The sequence below is a fragment of the Pezoporus flaviventris genome, unplaced genomic scaffold (genome assembly GCF_033815535.1).
Source record: "Pezoporus flaviventris isolate CSIRO_AGI_PZ_B2104156 unplaced genomic scaffold, CSIRO_AGI_Pfla_v1 ptg000007l, whole genome shotgun sequence".
NCBI classification, from domain to species: domain Eukaryota; kingdom Metazoa; phylum Chordata; class Aves; order Psittaciformes; family Psittacidae; genus Pezoporus; species Pezoporus flaviventris.
Genome location: NW_026892555.1, coordinates 35,155,742 through 35,174,307, shown reverse-complemented (window position 1 = coordinate 35,174,307; position 18,566 = coordinate 35,155,742). Strand labels below are relative to the sequence as shown.

Genomic DNA, 18,566 nt, shown 5'->3' with positions numbered 1-18,566 from the left:
CAAATTGCAAATTTATCTGCAAATCTAAATGCCAATAACTAATTTCTGTGTTTTAGAATTACTGAAGCATCTAAAGGATTTCAAATGGAAAAAATAGAGGATGGATATGAAAATATGAACCAATTCACAGTGAACCTCAGTAGAGAAGAAAAGATAATACGAGAAATTGATTTTGACAGAGGTATGTCATTTATTTCGCCTAAATTGCATTCTTAAATTGCAGCTCTGTGTGATTTACATTATGATACTGAGTAGCAAACTTGAATTGGTATTTCTGTCCATCCTGAAGTATAACTAGACCATTTTGCATCAATTATAATCAATAACAAAAATCCATCACAGTTAAAAAAAAATCACATAACATGTTGACACCATGAATCTTACCTTTTATGTATCCTCAGCACTTTCCTAAGCCTGAGATCTTTACTGATTCCTCATGTGAAGGGACCACAAAATTAAGCTTTTATCTCATTCTCTAAAGTCTTTTTTTTTGCCCCCTAAAGATGCCATTATTGTGTGGCCTGTCTGTTCTAGAAAGGCATTAAAGAAGTAGAATGTTTATTACTAAAGGAAGTACTTACGAAAGATACTTTGTTTTATTCTTTTTTGATAATAATTGAGAAATATAACACAAACATAACATTCAAGATCAGAAGAGTTATAGAGGGAAGCAAAAAATGTCATAATCTTTCATGTATTTAGCATCTCGTGTGATGTCATTTGTCATGACATCATGACTAAACATGCTTAATATATCTATTGTTGTAATTTTATGTTTACCAAAGTAGCCTGAAAGGTAGGCTCACCTATGCTTTACCTTACATAGTAACCATAAGAAGTTAATGGAGACAAATGTTTCAAATAAGATCTCTCCTATTAAAAGGCAGCTGTAACAGTTGTCTTGATATCTTTAATTTTCTTGCTAGCACTGGATTCTGCTGGTACATTTACATTTACCTTTACCAGCCAATTAAGCCTCATGCAGATGCCACCCATTGCTTACTCCTCTGCCAAGACCCTAACTTCAGAATGTATGGCTGCTCCCTGCAAAGGACCCTGCATGCCTGCTGTGCAGACCTTTGTATGTGGGCTGGAATCTGTTGACTAGCTATGCTTGGCACTGGGATCCATGTAGCGGGACAGCAGCTGTGCACCACTCAGCAGCAGAGAAGCAGGTGTCATTTCACAGGGCCATGAACCTCAAGGGATTTGTCCTGGGAGGGACAATCCCTAGTCACAGCCTCATGCCCAGTTCATCCCTGTGATCAGCCACAGCTGCCACATCCCTGCGATGCACAAGCGTCTGCCAAGATCGTGACCTTATGCTCTGGACAGACACACATGCCCACCATGTGATAAGGAATGTGACACCCACCTCCTGGAGACAAGCCATTAGCAAGGGCTTTGGCAATCAGGAGTTCGGTCCTGTATTTGAAACTCCTACTGCAGCCAGGGGATGTGTAAGCTAAGATTCAGCACTCTGCTTACAGAAGTGTATTTGCCTGCAGAATCATTTCATCATTGTGAGGGCGTTACTCAATTCACAGATCTGCATTCCTTCTAAATATTCAGACAGAACTATAACTTGTGCAAAAGTGCAATTAATTTGGAGCTTGCATTAGTGCATTCTCTGAAGTGCTAGGATGGCTCTGAACAACATCAAGTGTTTATAAGAATGAGTAATGCGATTATGCAAAAGAAAGTGCATTGTTAGAGGGCTCCCTCTGGAAACTAGCCAAGGCATGAATGCTGACAACGCGATGTGTCAGATGATGCAGAAATGATGGTTTGACCAAGTTTGACAGTCTGATTTTAGGAAGGTTGATATCCCAAACTTCCAGTCAGGTGTTGCAGAGCACTGATGTGGTAAAGATTTATTTTGATGGCTTCAGTGGTCTTTAAAACAAACATGCACCTACAATTTCAGGAGGGATTTTTCTCCTGGCAGATTGTGCCAGAGCAGGTATCCTCTCCCCAAAAGGTGCAGGGCTGTGCTGCACATCCCTCATGAGGATAACTGCATTGACTGGACATTTTGTCCTCCTTCCCATGGAAAGGGTCAGCTTTAGATATTAACAAGCGTGTGTGTTCAGTGTCCTCCCTGTTGTGAAGTGCTCAATGGCAGACGTATGGCAGTGCCCCATCCAGGCTGGTGGGACTAGGCTTCTCACCAATGTTCTCTCCCCAGCCTGCATCCCCTGCTAGGCAAAAGGTTATCAGTACATCTGCCATGTAGTTGTAAATGGCTTTTTAATTACATAAAGATTGTAGCCATCTTCATCTGTTGCTCATCCCTGTCCTTTTACATGTGTCCTATCAGAGGAGGAGGGAGAAGAGGAAGAGGAGGAGACGGTGGATGGTGAAGAGTTGGATGAAGTGCACACAGAGTCATCAGGAGGGGAGGAGGTGGAGGAAGAGGTGGAGGAGGAAGGGGCTGAGACAGCACCACAGCCACCTCAGCAGGACCCAAAACCACAGAGCACAGCAGGAGAGCCCCCAGCCGAACCCTCTGCAGTGCCACTGCCTGCCACCCCAGCTGGCCAGGTAAGTGCCCCGGTGCCCCACTGCCGCACCAGCTGTGCTGATTGTGCCCTGGCAGAGCAAGAAAACACTTCCCTGTGCCTTGTAGGCACCATTTGTCAGGAGCACAGCTAAGGGAGTCAATGCGCTGGAGAGCAGAATTGTTTATTGCCCTTGCACACATTTGCACAGCTGTACCCTGTCTTCTCAACCTGTGTACTTATTGCTTGATAGGCAAAAAATTACACTGCTAAATAAGTGAGATGTATATGGGATACATAAGATATAAACAGAAGAGATTCAGTTTGGGAATCAGGCAGATTACCAATGAATGTTCTGCTTGCTGTGGTTTAACTCAGACTAACTATTATAAATGAAATGGTTGTTAAAATATTTTTACTAAGAGAGTATGGTATTCTCTCTGGATTTAGTGAGGTTTTTTGCACCAATTTTTACATAATACTTCCTATCTGTTTTCTGTGAATGACATTTGCCACCTTCTGCTTTTGTTATGCTAGGGATTTCATCTAGGAGGATATAGGAATATCATAGACCAAAGAGGAGAGGAAATGGCCTCTTACAACCTAGCAGCAGAAATGGCCTCTTACAACCAGATTCAGGGTGTGAATAATTTAGGCCAGCACTTATTCTTAAGGAATGCAATTAGAATGAGACCATAATTGCTGCATATTCTAAAAGACCTACATAAAAAATATTATTTTGTGTGCTACTTTAGCTGGCCTTACATACAATTAATTTAGCAAATTCTCCTCTTATGCAATTTACCCAGTGAAGCTGCTGAGCAGGTAAAGTCTGCTGTGAAGATATTTGAGTAGCCCAGTGTGAAAACAATAGAGCATGTAAAGAATCTTTGCTTGTAGCAAGCTCCCCACATAAAACAAGGGAAAATAAATGCTGTAGATTCATTCTTGCTGTGATTTAAAAACATACCTGAGTTAACACCAGTTGTGTGAAGATGCTCTTAAATCAGGCTTTATTGATTTAACTGAAGTTTGTCCTTTGAGATTTTGCACTGACTTACTAAGCTTATATAGCCTAACTGATGTAGGGCTTTATGCAAACAAGAACTAGACATAAGCAGTTCTGCCCACTAACATGAAGTCCCTCAGTTCTAAGGCTAAAATGGGAAAGGTACAGCATGCTGCTGTAGCAACTGTAAAATGTCATTAGAAGATGGTCAGATGTGGAGTCAGACATGGCATGTGGGTGTTGAGGAGTGCAGGATACCTGTATTTCAGCTTTTGCCTTCTGGTGCAAGAAAGGCAAAACAAAAATGCTGTGGTGATAGCACAAATGGTGTGGGCGAGCCCTGAGAGCTTGGTGCAGGTAGAGGGGTGCAGTTTATCTGGCTGCTCCTCTACCTGGCAGAGAAACTGTGCTTGGCTTACAGCACTGATAGCAAGGTTGGTGGGCAAATATTTCTCTCCAGTGTCTTTGCATTACCCTTATTCCGACTGCTCATATCAACAGGCTTGTTGGGAAATGTGTTGTTTTTAACCCAAAACCTGACAAACCATTTGTAGGTACCTACACTTGTCCACAGATAGTGCCGGTTCATGAGGCTCTTATGCAAAATTTCTTTTATTTTTAGGATTGAATTGGGTGTTTATCTGAATTATCAAGGAACCACTTGCTCACTCCTTTCTCAGGCAGCATCCCCTTCCCAGCTAATTCTACCCTCCAATTCTATTGTTAGGGTAACTTATTTTCTTTCCCTTATCTGTGTTATTTGTATGATAGTTGCTTTTGCTTTGCATTTTGATTATAGTTCTGTCAGACCATATATAAAAACATGGCATGCAGAGCGATGTGGCAATGGCAGGAAGGTAACATGGTGCACTATGCTTGTTCTTCTCTTTATCTGTCCTGATTAAGGATGAGGTTGTGACACCAAGTGGTTCTCAACAGACCCCAGAGTCTGACACTCAAGTGCCGGCCACAGCAGAAGCCACCGATCCTTTGTTTTACCCTAGCTGGTATAAAGCTCAGTCACGGCAACCAAGCAGTCCAAGCTCACCCCCAGTGAGTGGGCTGGGGACAGTAGGGCCTCCTGTTTCTCTGGAAACAAGTGCAAAGAAGGCAGAAGCCCCAGCAACAGCAGCAATCGAGGAGAGTGCACCGGGGAGTGGTAAGGAAAGTAATTCCACTGCAGTGATGTCCAAGGTCAGTGCTACTGAAGTCACCTCGGAGGGCTGTGACGTGCCGCAAGGCGGGAACGGCATTTGCTAAGGAGAATGTGACTTAACTTTCCTCTGCATGCTAAAGAATTATAATTTCAGAAATACAAAACCAGCACAAATTGTCGTTTCAGCAAATCCCCTGGATTTACAGACCATTTCAATATGTGACAGGCTGACTTTTCAGCTTCAGAGTAGCATGCCAATGGCTGCTTGTGCTTAGCTGCCAGTGCACCTTGCTTGTGCGAGCTGTTATCCGAGTTGCTCACGCGCATGCTCAGGAGCTGTTGGAGGGGCTGCGCAATGTCTCTGTGCATCAGATGCATGTATTACCAGCAGACAAATCTTGTGCAAGAGATTACTCCCTTCACCTGTGTAAGCCTGTGTACATCACGTGCTGTCCTACTACTGCTGGTTGAGCAGCTATGGCTTGGCTTTGCCTTGTGCAGCTCTGTGGCCGCACCTGGAGTGTATGGCTTTCCCACGTGAACACGAAGCGATGCAAATACCCGGAGCCGCCTTGTGTGCTTCATTGCCTCTCAGTAAGCAGTGTGATTTCCTAGGTTCAGATCTGTTGCAGAGGGTTTCCTCCAAGGATTCTTGGGACTTGATTAAAGGAGAGCAGGGAGATAATATATTCCAGTTCTGTGTTAGACTTCCAGCAGCATGATGGGATAACAGATACCAATGTACAGGAGGGTGTTTTCCTTAAAAGTACAGTGTTAGAGTTGATGTAACTTGAATTTGAATATTCCTTCTTTTGTATATGTGTACAAACGCCACATGGGTCAAAGATTCAAAGAACAGAACTGAGGGAGCTGTGTGTGAAGGATTTGCACAATATGCCAGCTCCCGCTCTAGTGTCTGTCTACCAGCCCATGCGCAGCACTCTCTAAATCAAACTGTCCTGATTTACAGGCTGAAGCTGTATGTTGTAACAAAGCAATTACATATATGTGTATGATGAGATTATGTGTGTGTGTGTGAAAAAGCACAAGTGGGTAGTAGGTATTTAATGCTGTTTCCTTTAAAGTTGGAATTGACCATTTGGCATACATAAAAAGTCTTACCATGATAAGCCACCACATGGTGAGCAGAAAGTTATCAGGATTTCCTACAGATATGATAAAAGGGCACTTATCTTTTAGCAGTGACACTTGAATTTGCTGATGGAATGATTCTCACCAGCTCCAAACTTAACAAAAGCAACATTTGACCCCCAAATTTCAGTAATTATTTTTCAAGTCATGCTTTGATTTGAGAATATTTGAGTGGAATAAAAAAAGTAAAATTAAATTATCAAAGCTGCTATGACCTTGTCTTAAGTATTTCAAGTGAGCTGGCAAAAGCAGGTAAATTCACAGTGGAATTTATTGCTGCTGTTCCTTCCTATCAGCTCTGCAGGCAGCCAGGCCTCACCATAAGCTGGTAAAATCTGTATGGGGTTAGTTTCCTGGGAGCTTGCCTACCTGTGGTCTGCTTCCCTATGTCCTAATTTACCAACAGCAAGTAAAGGAGCAAAACTGATGTTTCTGATGTTTGATGTGGCTAATTGTCTGAAAAAAAGAGAGTCTGGTACCCAGCTCTCTTCATTGTCAGATATCAGGAATAAAAACAGGGAAAAAAGATGTCAGTTCCCATTGGCATGTGAGTTTTGGGGTGCTTGTTTTCAATATTTCCCAAGTCATGAGTGACACTGACATTCTGGGAGGAGGAGGATGTTGAAAAGGGTAGTACATGGTTCTGGGGATGGAGGGAAGAAGGAGCAAGGAATGCAGCTGAGGATGGGATTGCCCCTGAACTGGAGACAGAGGAAAGGATAGGAAAACTCAAGAAGCAGAAAGGTGCGGAGTGTGCTGAAGAATAGAAAAAAACAGACTGACAAAGCTAGGAAGGGTGATGCCAAGAGATGAAGCCACAGTCAGATCTACAGATCTGAGCTGAAATGTCTCTATGTCACAAGCAAAACGGCTGCTGTCCTGTGGCAGTGATAAATTCTAAGTATGTGAACTTCAACTGTGTTTTTTTCCTGCATGTGATTTTACACAACCCACTCTGAAACGCCATATTTGTGTATTTTTTTTTAAACCCTGGCTGATCAAACCCTGGTTCTTCACACCACTGTTTTTATTCCCTTCCTTCAATTAAAGGATGTCATGGAAAAGTGCTGTGTAAACAGAGCTTTTTCACTAAATGCAGTGATAATGACTAGTTTGTGTCATGACAACACTGATGAAGCACTTTTCTTATTTTCTCACAGGAGTTAGCATTCTGCATATCACTTTTGGCATTTCTTATCATACTACATCATCTTTGGAATCTGATTCAATATATGATTTGTACTTTCATGGGTAGGAAATATTTCCTTTTACCATTAACTAACAGTTCAAATAGTGTCTGTGGTGATGTTCCTACATGGTTTTAAGGGACTTTTTCCCTCTATTCCCACCAAAAAAAACATCATGCTAGTTCACAGTAAAAGCTACCTAAAACATTTCTTCCTCCTGCCTTGGAAATGCCACCCTTCGTCTTACTCCTGCATGGTTAAATATTGCATCCCTAGTTCAAAGTGGAAAGAGACATTTACTTCCTCAGATACATGGGCTTATATTTCAGTTGCTGTTCAGATGACCAGCAGGATAGAGAACCAGGGGATTGACAAGAGATGTGAAAAGCCCCGAGCTTGTTCAGCCCAGCAAATTGGGGAGGAAGATCTGGAAAGTTGTCATCAGAGGGGTAAACATCAGGAAGCAAAATCCATTGAATAATCCTGCAGCTGTGATTCCCACCATGAGCAAATCACTGGTGTTCCCACAGGGGGATGGCTCAAGCCCAGCTCCACAAGGTCTGCATGGAGACAATAGAGAGACCCTCCTCACAGCCCAGCCCACACATCACACCCCACATGATGAGGACTCCTCTTCAGATCGTTTTCCCACCAATGGCATCCAAAGGTGTCTCTCCCACATTCACAATGAGCATGTAGGACCAAACATGATTCTCAAATGCACTCACATACAGCCCATTAGACACCCAAGGCTGTGTGTGTGTTTTTAACTATCTGTGCTTAAAAAATGGGGCGTTTGTAGGCAAAAGCTTTTTTTTTTTCCCATTGGCCACACTACTTAATTGCTGAAATACCTGTAAGACTAAGGGCTGAGAACTTCACTACCCAGTGAAGCTGTCCCAGATGTAAATACTGTAAACTAAGCCTTAACTACTTTTTGGTAGATTTGTCCAAGATTTAGTTCTTCCAGCTCCAAATTTATACCCCTGGTAGGTAAGATGTGTATATTCAATTTCCAAAGCGATATGGCTGATCTGCAGAGAATTCTGTGTTACTACTGAGGCATTTAATCTCATCTACTGAAGACTAAAGACCTCTGACACAAATAAACAGTAGTTACCTTTGGGTGTGTGCTCTAACAACTGAAGAACTGCATTTTGGTCTGTTCTTCAACATAAAAATGCTGGGCTTTCCCTGCTTGCTTCTTCACTGCACTCTAAACGTTGTACATGATAGAGTGTATTTATGAAAAATGATGAATTATTGTTCAGCTTTTATGTGCAAAAATTCCAGCACTATGACTGAAGTATATCTCTCCATAATAAAAGGGGGAGAGGGAAGAAGCTATCACCTATGTTTTGAACATATAAGTTATGCAAAATGATGCACTGTCTGGTGGTAATTTGAATTTGAAAAGCATCAGACACTGTGAATTAAATTTATGGATCATAGTTTATTTTCATTTATTTGTGTTTGGTTTTGAAAATTCATTGTATTATTACAAGAGGACATAAAGTCTGTAGTCCTGGGAAATCAGGCATGTGAATAGCATTATGCTCTTTTATTTAACTTCTCTTTCTTTTTAAATTCAAAATACCTTTTGAAATTAAAAACAGACAAATGCAGAAAGCTTTTGTTTCTACCATTTGAGGCCTCTTCCTGTGTGGTCTCTGGTGACAGCTTTATGATTTATTTAATCATGAAATAGAAAGGAGGTGAGGGAGAAAGGCATTTTGGGCTCTATTTGCATAAAAATTATTTTCTTCTCCAACTGTAGTGAGGTGGCTGTTTAGACAGTTTATGCGTCTTTATCTTTCATGTGAGATATCAGGTCACTGCCCTTTTCTCTTTTTCTGTGACAAGCCCCTGAAAGCCACATAATAAAATTGTTTGAAATAACCGTAATAATAATTTATAATAATAGTATAAATCTGCATGATTCTTATCATAAAAGCAGCATATATGTTATTTTCAGGCTATTTTAATAGAATGCACCAATAGGGATTTTCTTGCTTTTTAACAGCAAAAAGAGGTTAGTTCCACATATTAATTCCCCAAATTTACTTTATTTAAGGGCTGCTGCATTTTGAGAAATTATGTTGATGCATCAAGAAATTTCCTCCAGAGTGCAGGAGGGCGTATCAGCAGGGATATGGCAACAGGGGTGCAGCCCACATGTGTACAGATTGCTTGGTCTAAGAAGGGATGAAAGGAGATGATTTAGCATGAGCAAAATAGGTAACTCACACTGGAGAGCCACATCCCACTTGAGGGAGTGCCTAAAACAGAAGTATAATCACCACAGGCTGCTTCTGTGTCTGATGGAGGATGAGAGGCAGCTCCAGTAAGAGGTGTTTCACCAACTGCTGCTGGTTCACACTTGGCACCTTTTCACATCCGCCTGCTGAGCATAAGGTGACACTGCTCAGCATCTCAAACTGGGGAGGTCTTTTGAAGTGAATCTGACCCTCTGCAGATGACAGCCAGGAGCCAGCGATTAAAACACTGGTAATGGGAATAACATCAGTGAACTGCCTGCCACCATAGGGAGCAATGTACTAGTGAAGGGTGACATAGATGCTAACAAGCACCCCTTTCCAGTGCATGGGAGAAAAAGATCTTGGAGTCCAAACCAAAAACTTAGGAAGGCTTAGAGACAGTCTGTGTGAGGGGTTACAGGAGGTGAAGCAAGCCTTCACCAAGTCTGAAGTTATCTTGTGTTTTGTCTCAGAAGAGATTCTAAGTGAGCTAGGAAGAATATATATTTTATACATTAGACTTCAGAAACTCATTCACCCATTTGGCATTTCAGGACTCAGGCATGTGGTTTTGTGCTTTGTATAATGAAGATTACTGAAGGATGCTACCAGTGCCATACAGGTGTGGAGCTTTAGGCATAGGAAGAATGATGTGTGTGTTTTGTAAATGCTGGTGGCATCTAACTGTTGGATCAGCACACCTGAAGGGGCATATGGCTCTTCACGCTCTTAGAAATCTGACTTTTAAGTATGCATTGAGTCATTTTTTGTAGTAAGATTATTTTTTAGGAGTGTTGGACATCTATCACTTCTAACAGTGCAAATACCCAATACTCCGAGCTAACAAACCAGGTACGTCAGCCCCTCTTGCTGCCCAGCTTTAAGCAACCAAATGTGAAAAGTCAGCCCTAAGCTCTGCAATCCTATTCCCTTGTGCAGACCTCTGGCAGGTAGAGAAAGCCATGCACATCCAGAACAGTAAAAACGTTTTCCAGGAATGTGTAGTCTTTTAAAGTATCTTCACATGCAGAACCACTTTATCCCTTGGTTTGTAATAGAGGAATCCCAGAAACCAGCAGTAGCAGGTACTTGTCACTGGAAAGAGGCAGATCCCAAATTACCTTATATCTGCTTAAATTATTTCATTCTGGTTAAAATACAGAGGGGAATGGATGCATGAGGAAAAGTTTATTCAGTTTTTTCCCTAATCAGATTTTTGTAGGCAACATCTCTCATGCGGTGACACCATATAAATGTAGGAGAGTTTATGAAAGTCTTGTATTTGCCTTGGTGTCTCCTTATTCATTTTATTTCACCTAAGATGAAGTACTGGACCTCATATTCTGTTGCTCAGCTGTCTGTGTCTCCAAAGAGCTCAAGCACACACATTTAGTCTGAAAGGAAATGCAAGTTAATCATCCACAAACAGTATTCTGATCTAATTTCCCATCGCTGCCAGTAAGTTCAGTGCTTTAATTCCGTGAGGATATAAAATATAATCAGGACTGAGCTCTTTGGGAGGAGAAATACTAATGGAGTGGCCTATGTTAATCTTGTTTCATTAGTTTTAAAATTTTCTATTACTTGCTTGCAACCTTATGCCATCTGCAAGAATTACCATAGGGACAGTCCTCTCTGTATTCATATATTGTAGTTCTCTTTGCCCTGCTGCTGAATACTTCCATTTCAGCTGGTGATCCTTCAAATATTTTTGCATGCACTTTAACTCACACGTCAGAGAGGTCATTACTTAGCTAAGTTTTAGCCTGTTGGTTGTCATGTCAATATGCAGACAACACAGACAAAACTAGATCCTTCAAAACCAAAATAAGCCCAAGATAGATAATGCTGTGCTCATTGCCCATGTGCCTCTGCTTTTCCACCACCTATAAAAGGTACCATCCCACATTTTGGCATAGAGCTGCTCTGGGGTGATTCCATGAGTATGGCAGTAGTACACAAATGATGATTTCCTTTCTCTTCTCTGAATTGGAAATTCAGTTTTGCCAATCTGCTCAGAGAAGGAAGCTCTTCAAGCCAACTGCTCCAAGAGAGAGGATGACTTAAGAGAAGGTAGTCTTGCAAGGCTGGATCTGGCAGGAAGGATGCTAAGCAAGAGTCTCCCTCCCCTCTGGCCCACTCAACACAGCATTCACGCAGTTTGCCCCCAGAGTGGGATGAAAAGTTTGTTAGCATCAGAAGCAGGCACAGCCCAGGCAGCTCTCTCAGGAAGTCAGCTGCTCTTCCAAAACCTCTCTGCTCCCTGCCACAAGTGTATTTAATGCTAATGAAGGATCAGGAAAGTGGAGAGCAAAAGCCACCTTGATATTCACCATCTAGGTCTTGATATACTTGGCACTGTATCTTTTTTTAGGTAGAAAACAGGATTTATTTCTGTACTGTTAAAAAATCTGCAAGGTTTGACTGAATGAAAAATGGGTCATCTATCCTTTGTGAAGTCAGGCCTTTTGCAGGGGTCCCATGAATCTGCTAGTGTAAAGGCCCAAATTAAACTCAGTTTGAAGCTTCTCCCTAAACTTTTCTTAAATTTCACTTGGAAAAAAGTGTTCAGCCTGTAGCTGAAATACAGCGCAAACACCAAAGGCAAGAAACTCAGTTAATGGTCAAAAAATTCTGCCTTTGCTTCTCTGTAATTTGATTTAGTAAGCTGGGACTCAGTTATAGTGGCTGGGTCTGAGGCTACTCAGGCTGATGTTCAGTTGGTGGCAAACTCTGTCTCTAACTTTCTATTTTGTGTCTTGACTTCATGCTTCAGGTGAGATTTTTTTTCCTCAGTTTAGTAAATACATGCAGAGAAAATGAGGAACGTCTTGACTGTTCCTTCTTTAACACTTCTCTCTCCCTTGCTTCTGAGAATTATTTGGGTGATTCAGAGGCAGCAGTGATGAGTCGTGAGGGCAATGCATTAAGACCAGTTTTCAGACAACAGTTTCTCATACTTTATATGAGCAGCAAATACTTCACTTGAAGTTTTACCTCCAATAGTCTGTGATTTGTCTGGTGAGTCATAGATACCATCTGATTTATGTATATTTAATTTTTTCAGCCCATTACTAGCAAAAGGACTTCCGCAATGACAGAGTGGACAAAATTATTTATCCTGTTCAAATTAATACAAAGCCAGCTTCACCTAGACATTGTCTTTCTCATTGTCTAGCTCATTTAAACACTGAATCCTACTTCCACTTGACCTCCTCCTCCAAGCATCGCTTGTTCTGCTCATTGTTAAAGCATTCAGAAAGGAAAGTAGAGTGTAAACAAAAATATTTCTTAATCAAGGATGAACTGTTGCTGGTTTACATCAGATTATGGTAGATCTATGTCACAACAACACAAGCCACCTGTTTGTGAAATATTTGGTTAGTTATCCTACAGCTTTAAGACAGTTCAGACTTTCAGTGTAGTCATAACACTTGTATATGAAAAGCAGTGCTTGTAGTCCCGTAACCATTAGAGGTGGATCACTATTCAAATACCAGGCTACCTGACCGAAAATCCCACCGGCAGTAATTAATAAACTAACCTGAGTCCTTGTGTTTGTATATTGTATCATGCCACTTCCAGTCTCTACTGACTTGTGAGCAGGCAAGGAGCCTGCCGTACCCTGCAGGATTCAGTGCCCACCTACCTTTGAAACGGACATAAAGGTTGGGGGGCGGCATGTCCAGCCAAATTGAAATGTTAAAAACCAGATATATCAAACAGTGTTGATTCCATCTGAGATCCCTTTTTCAGGTGATATATATTACTGACATATTTACAATAATCTTCAGGTCATTAAGTAATAGACCAGTGACTAATTCAGAAAACGTGGTAGCCCAGGCTACTGGCCAACAGAAATAGATAGGTGCTGCAATGTGCAAACCACACTGCAGATGTCCAACATAGATGTCACGCCTTTGCCTGAGCAGAGAATGAGGATCTCACAACCCGAAGCATAAGTTATCAGAATTTCTCATTGCTCTTTTTAATTTTAAGAGCACCTTATACAATCTGCCTCAGTCTATCTCAATCACCAAAGGTGGTGATTGAAATACAGACCCAGTCTGAGCACTCCTAGCTCAGCACTTCTGCACACAAAAGTGGCTTCTTTTTCATGATGAAACACATGCTGTATGACTTGGTCTATTACAAAATGCCTTACTGAGGAAAGGTAGCTGTCTTTTCCCCCATCAGTGCGGATGAGAATTTACAATGTCTGGCATCAGATTTTTTTTTTTAATGAATTTATTTTTATATTTGGGCACAAATTTATAATTTATTTTTATCAAATAAGTAGATCCCTTTAAAATATAAAATGGAACCAGTGCCTGCTCAGATGCAAGTTAGTTCCAAGCTTGTCTCTGGTGACAGTTGCCTGTGATCTGTGCTCTACAATAATCAATAACTGTGACTGAATCTGAGGCTTTAAAAGCAGCATTTATCATACCTTCCTTGGACTTCACCTGGGAACAGGGCAAGATGGCAGGAGGAAGCTTGTTTTAATATGTTGCGCATTGGTTGACTGAGAGCTGTGAAGCAAACCAGCATTGCTAACGCGCAAACAAAGATTACAGTGTGAGATGTGATACAACAGACATTTGTCTGCGAAGTCACAATGCTACTCATTGAGCAATGTGTTGTTGGAATGGAGTCATTTCCTGGCTACCAGCTTCACTCGCTGTGGTTGTAGCAAGAAGGTTCAGGCAACTGAAGACATGGAAAAACAACCACCCAAAGGAAAAGGGGCAACAGGAACATGAGATGAGGGGGGAAAAAGGGTTTTAACTGTGGCAAGTAAGTTCTTCTGTTTTGTGCTGGCTTTAAAGAACAGCAATTGGTTTAGCTGAAGTTCCAGCTTTTCTTCCTGCATTTCCATCAGTGTGGTTTTGTCTCTCAAGAGAAGGTGTGCTGTGTCCACAGCTCATGTATACCTGCCCCCTTTCCCCACCACATACTTACAGCAGCCCATCAGTCAGCCAGTCACAATGTGAGCAGTGTTCCAACCTGCAAGAGTGGCATGTGTCTACACAGCTCACAGCCATGTTGTCTCTGTTATCTGATCCTCTGAATGGAGCTCTGGGTGAGTTGCAGTCCGAACTGGCACTCTGTTTCTTTCATTGGATTTACAAAAATACCCTTTGCAGAGGAAGAAAAGCTTTAAATTACAACAGTCCATGTTACTCAAAGGAAAGACTACCTGACAGAAGCATGATGTTAAACCATTACTAGGTTTGCTACTTTTCCTGAAAGCTAATAGCAAAGTTTCTCTGGCATGGATTAGATGGGTTACTGCCACAGAAGAGTTCTTGGAAAGTGTTTACTTCACATTTAACTTGCTGATCTGAAGTCATATCTACTTGTCTGATGAAGCAACAATAGGAAGAAGAGGGGGCAACTGGTAGCCTTGAGTAGCTTTCTGGTACTGGTGGCCAGTGCATGCCACTTAATCCTCCAGTCCCCCAAGATGACCCTTCTGTTGTTGGAAGGGAACAGAAATGACATGGTTGATTGATTAGGATGTCCTCAAAAGCTTCACTCTGAGAAAGATGAGAAATGATGTATGGATAGATCTGGGAAAGACTGTTCCAATCAGGCAGCCTTAACATTCACATACTTGTAAGAGCCTTCTCTTGGGTTTCCTCCATTGTCCTGGATAGTAGCAGGACAAGGTTTTATGCAAATATATAGTTAATCATTCTCAACAAAAAGCAATGCCAATGAAGTGCAGCAATGGGTGAAATATTACACAAAGTATATTACTTCAAGCTTTTTTGTTTGAGTCATGAATAAGATATGTGAGATAAATAAAGCAATTAAATTTCCTTAGTCGAAAATAACAGTTAGAAGAAAGCTGCTCTTTCACACCATTCTGTGAAACTGTTTCCACCACTGGTTAGAGTGTTTGGACCTCCATATCCTATAGGAGATGTGTGGATTCTGTGTCAAAAGAAGCTAGCAGGACTGTTTTCCTCTGAAATATATTTGGCCTCTTTGAGGTCATTTTGTAAGAGACATTGCGTTAGACATTGTGCACATAATGTTAATTGTAATCTAATGAAAATCTATTGAAGAAAGACATTTCTTCCCAATGGACTTTTAAAATTCATTACTGACCACTATTGAGTGACATATTTAGTACTGCGACTGAGGGAGCTTGTCTGCGCATATTATTTTGCCTGCTAGTATATGCATGTCTGTGGCAGGAAATTGTAGCAATTATTTTTGAGAATATTCTGTTGGTTCCCCTTAATAAAAAAGAAAAGATCCCTGCAAAATAAGCAGCCTCTTAGCTTGAAACAATATTGTTGTGATACATGTGACAGCTGCCACGTGTTCCACTGAAGGAGCTAGACTGCATAAAAATAAGAAAACAAAATGCTTGAACTAAAGTTTAAACTATTCAAAAATAACCTGTTGTGCTTCTTTTGTTTCTGCTGCCTGGAAGTGTTGAGTGCCAGAAGTGTAACACTTGACATTTGAGGCAGACAAACATAGCCTACAGATTCTGTGATTGCTTTGCGACCAGCTAGCATTTTTTAATCATGCCTTTTCTTGTCAACACTGGGGGTTGTTTCTAAACAACCCAGTGAAAATATGGGAATTAACTGTAATTTCTCACTCATTTTCTGAGGCTACTGAAACCATAGAAGCAGCTTGTCTTTTTACTGCTTCTCTCTCCAAGACCCGCATTTTACAACATATTCACACTCTTGCTCTCTGGCTGGATCAAGAGGAGGCAGTGAAGGCATTGGGTAGTTCACATGCCTCTAAGGGTGTAGATCCATTTTTTTCTCTGGCAGCAAAGGTGATTTAGGAGTTTCTTGCCAAATTGCCCTGCTTCTTATTCCCGTCCAGATGCCACCACTCACATGGCATTTGTGCTGAGGCAGCTGTTTGTTGGGCTGTGTTGGAATCAAATCATTCAAATGGTCTAGGTTTAAAAATACCTTCCTTCACCTCAAAAAACAACACAAAATTGATGTCATTCCAGTGACATTCCCATACTTAGTGCAGCCCTGCAAACAGTTGCAGCAATGCAAATGGTCAATGAACCATGGAGGCAAAGTGAGAAGAGGTAGATGAGGAGCCAAGGGGCAGGACCTGCTTTGGTTAGCCTTGTGGCTCCAGAAAACATTCATATAGTTTGTAGCCAATAAATAACCATCCATCTGCATAGTTGTAAGAATAACCCCATAACCTGGGGTGTACTGACTCCTAATAAATCCTATGCATTCTTTTCTCACTTTTTTCACTGTAAATCTAGACCTTTCTCATCAATTTGGTCAAAACTGAGACCATGACTCTACAAGATGGCTTGGAGAATTCAGCAATAGGTCAGGTGACACAAAGTGTTCAAGTAGTAAAATTCACTAGGTAAAACCATATTTGTTCAAAAAATGTGAGATAATTTTCCATTGCCAGCAAAGACACAATCTGTGCTCCTGTGGACAGCATAAAACCAGCAAACATTTTTGTTTTCTGATTAATTACAAAAATTATAATCTACTTATGCTTAATCCAGATAATATACACTGCTGGGTGATCTACAACCCTGGAGGAAACAACCATTTCAGCCCCCATTTCTCTTACTTCTCACATCTCCCTGCAAGCTGGTATGATACAATCTCTGAGAGGGACACTGTAACAATGATTTCTCCAGATCCCACCTTATCAGAAGTCATCAAAAAATAATCAAAAATTTCCAGAGCAAAAACCGAAGAAGACTAGGAAGACCCTTCACCTTTTCTCCCCATTTCCTAATTTTAAGAGTTACTGACCTTGTAAAAGTGATAATGCAGTCAAAGTTCTCAATTTCTAACAAGTAGTTTTATGATATCCTGAAGTATTTGACTGAAATCTTTCTCTTGAAATCTTACTTAAAAGCCAGATCTAATCTAACCCTGTCACCACAAGTGTCTCCAGAGTCAGCAGAAAGAAAAGGGCAACCCACCCTATAGACACTTCTATGTACAGGACAAACCACCCTCTGGTTGTGCCTCCCTCTCATCACTCCCATTATAGGGCATGAATACAGCTTGCTTGAGTGAATATCTCATTTCTGGATGACTCAAGTTTGGTAATATGGATCCCAGTCTTTGTACCTAAAGGCTATAGAGGTTAATGGAGGTAAAGCAGAAAATACTGTGTAGATTTCATTTTGTTTTAAGTCTCTGGAAGGCTTAAGCTGCGTATTTTTCCCCAGCATAAATGGGATAACTGCTAGACCCTAATAAATGAAAACATTATGGCAAAGCCATCCTACTCACTCCTTTCCCCCCTCCACACCCTTTACAAGAACTGTGTACAGATTTAAGTAGTGCTCTGCTTAAGGAAGCAGATGCTGAAAGATGCTGAATACCTGCAACTTTGATACAACTCATCAGGTTCAACTCTGGGATCCTTATACATGCAAATTTTAGTGTGCCAGATGCTGAGGAGCACTGAATGGCTGCTCAGTGGGAGTTGTGGTTGCTCAGCACTTCCAAAAATTTGGCTCGTGAACTTCAGCCTGGACTTTGCTTATGGGAAAAGCAAACTCAACCGTCAGTCATGCAGGGTGTGCTTTCCTCCCTGCTTCATGAGCTAGCCTGGTGAAAATTCCTGGTGCTTATTGAGAGCATAATATGATGTCACTCTGCACCACAAGGGAAAATATAAATCAAAGTGTAAGTATTCATCACTCTCTCAGCATTGGCCTAATGTGATTAATGTAATCTGAGGTAAACACTTTAGTTATTCCTTATTACTGTTAGCGACACAAGTCAAGGGTTGGGACTTGTTATTCTAGGTAATGTGAAAAACAGCCCTACCCATGAGATCTCCAAGACTAAGATAAAGCTCGAGTAGAAGCTTGACAACAGTTACCTAATAGCAATGGATAGACACAATGAAGTGTTCAATCTGAACCAGCTGAAAGGCATGTGGCAAGGGCTGTGCCATGCTCAGCAGAAAGCTTTTCTCTGGCAGCAGAACAGGGCTGCTGTAATAGGGAAAGCGAGGTGATCTGAGATGAGATTACAAGGACCTGCAGAGGGGCTGGATACCCTAATCCCATTGACACTTCTTCTCAATTGACAATTGCCCAATTGACATTGAGCCCTACTTCTGCTTTCTACCTTTCAGAATCACCTCCGAGTTCAAAGAAGTTTTCTGTAGAAGTCTGCGGCTTTGTGTCGCACAATCTCAGCACAATGTATAACTCTGAGTTGTGTGGGCTGCAGCTGGAAGGGAGGAACTGACTTAATAATGTGGACAGAGTTGCTCCTGGCACCTTTTGATGGTCTCTTGCCTCACATGAGG

At 41.4% G+C, this 18,566-nt stretch overlaps 1 protein-coding gene across 3 annotated transcripts in view; it reads left to right on the top strand.

Annotated features, from left to right (window-relative positions):
* TRIM55 (tripartite motif containing 55) overlaps positions 1-18,566 on the top strand; it is a 37,704-nt gene that overhangs the window by 15,221 nt on the left and 3,917 nt on the right. Inside the window, exons 7-10 of one of the 3 annotated variants that reach the window (XM_061448372.1) lie at positions 57-181; positions 2,321-2,544; positions 4,417-4,704; positions 6,979-7,069. In XM_061448372.1, the coding sequence (XP_061304356.1) occupies positions 57-181; positions 2,321-2,544; positions 4,417-4,704; positions 6,979-7,069 (728 nt within the window). The remainder of the gene's footprint in view (positions 1-56; positions 182-2,320; positions 2,545-4,416; positions 4,705-6,978; positions 7,070-18,566) is intronic. The other 2 variants (XM_061448371.1, XM_061448374.1) reach the window with 2 other exon arrangements.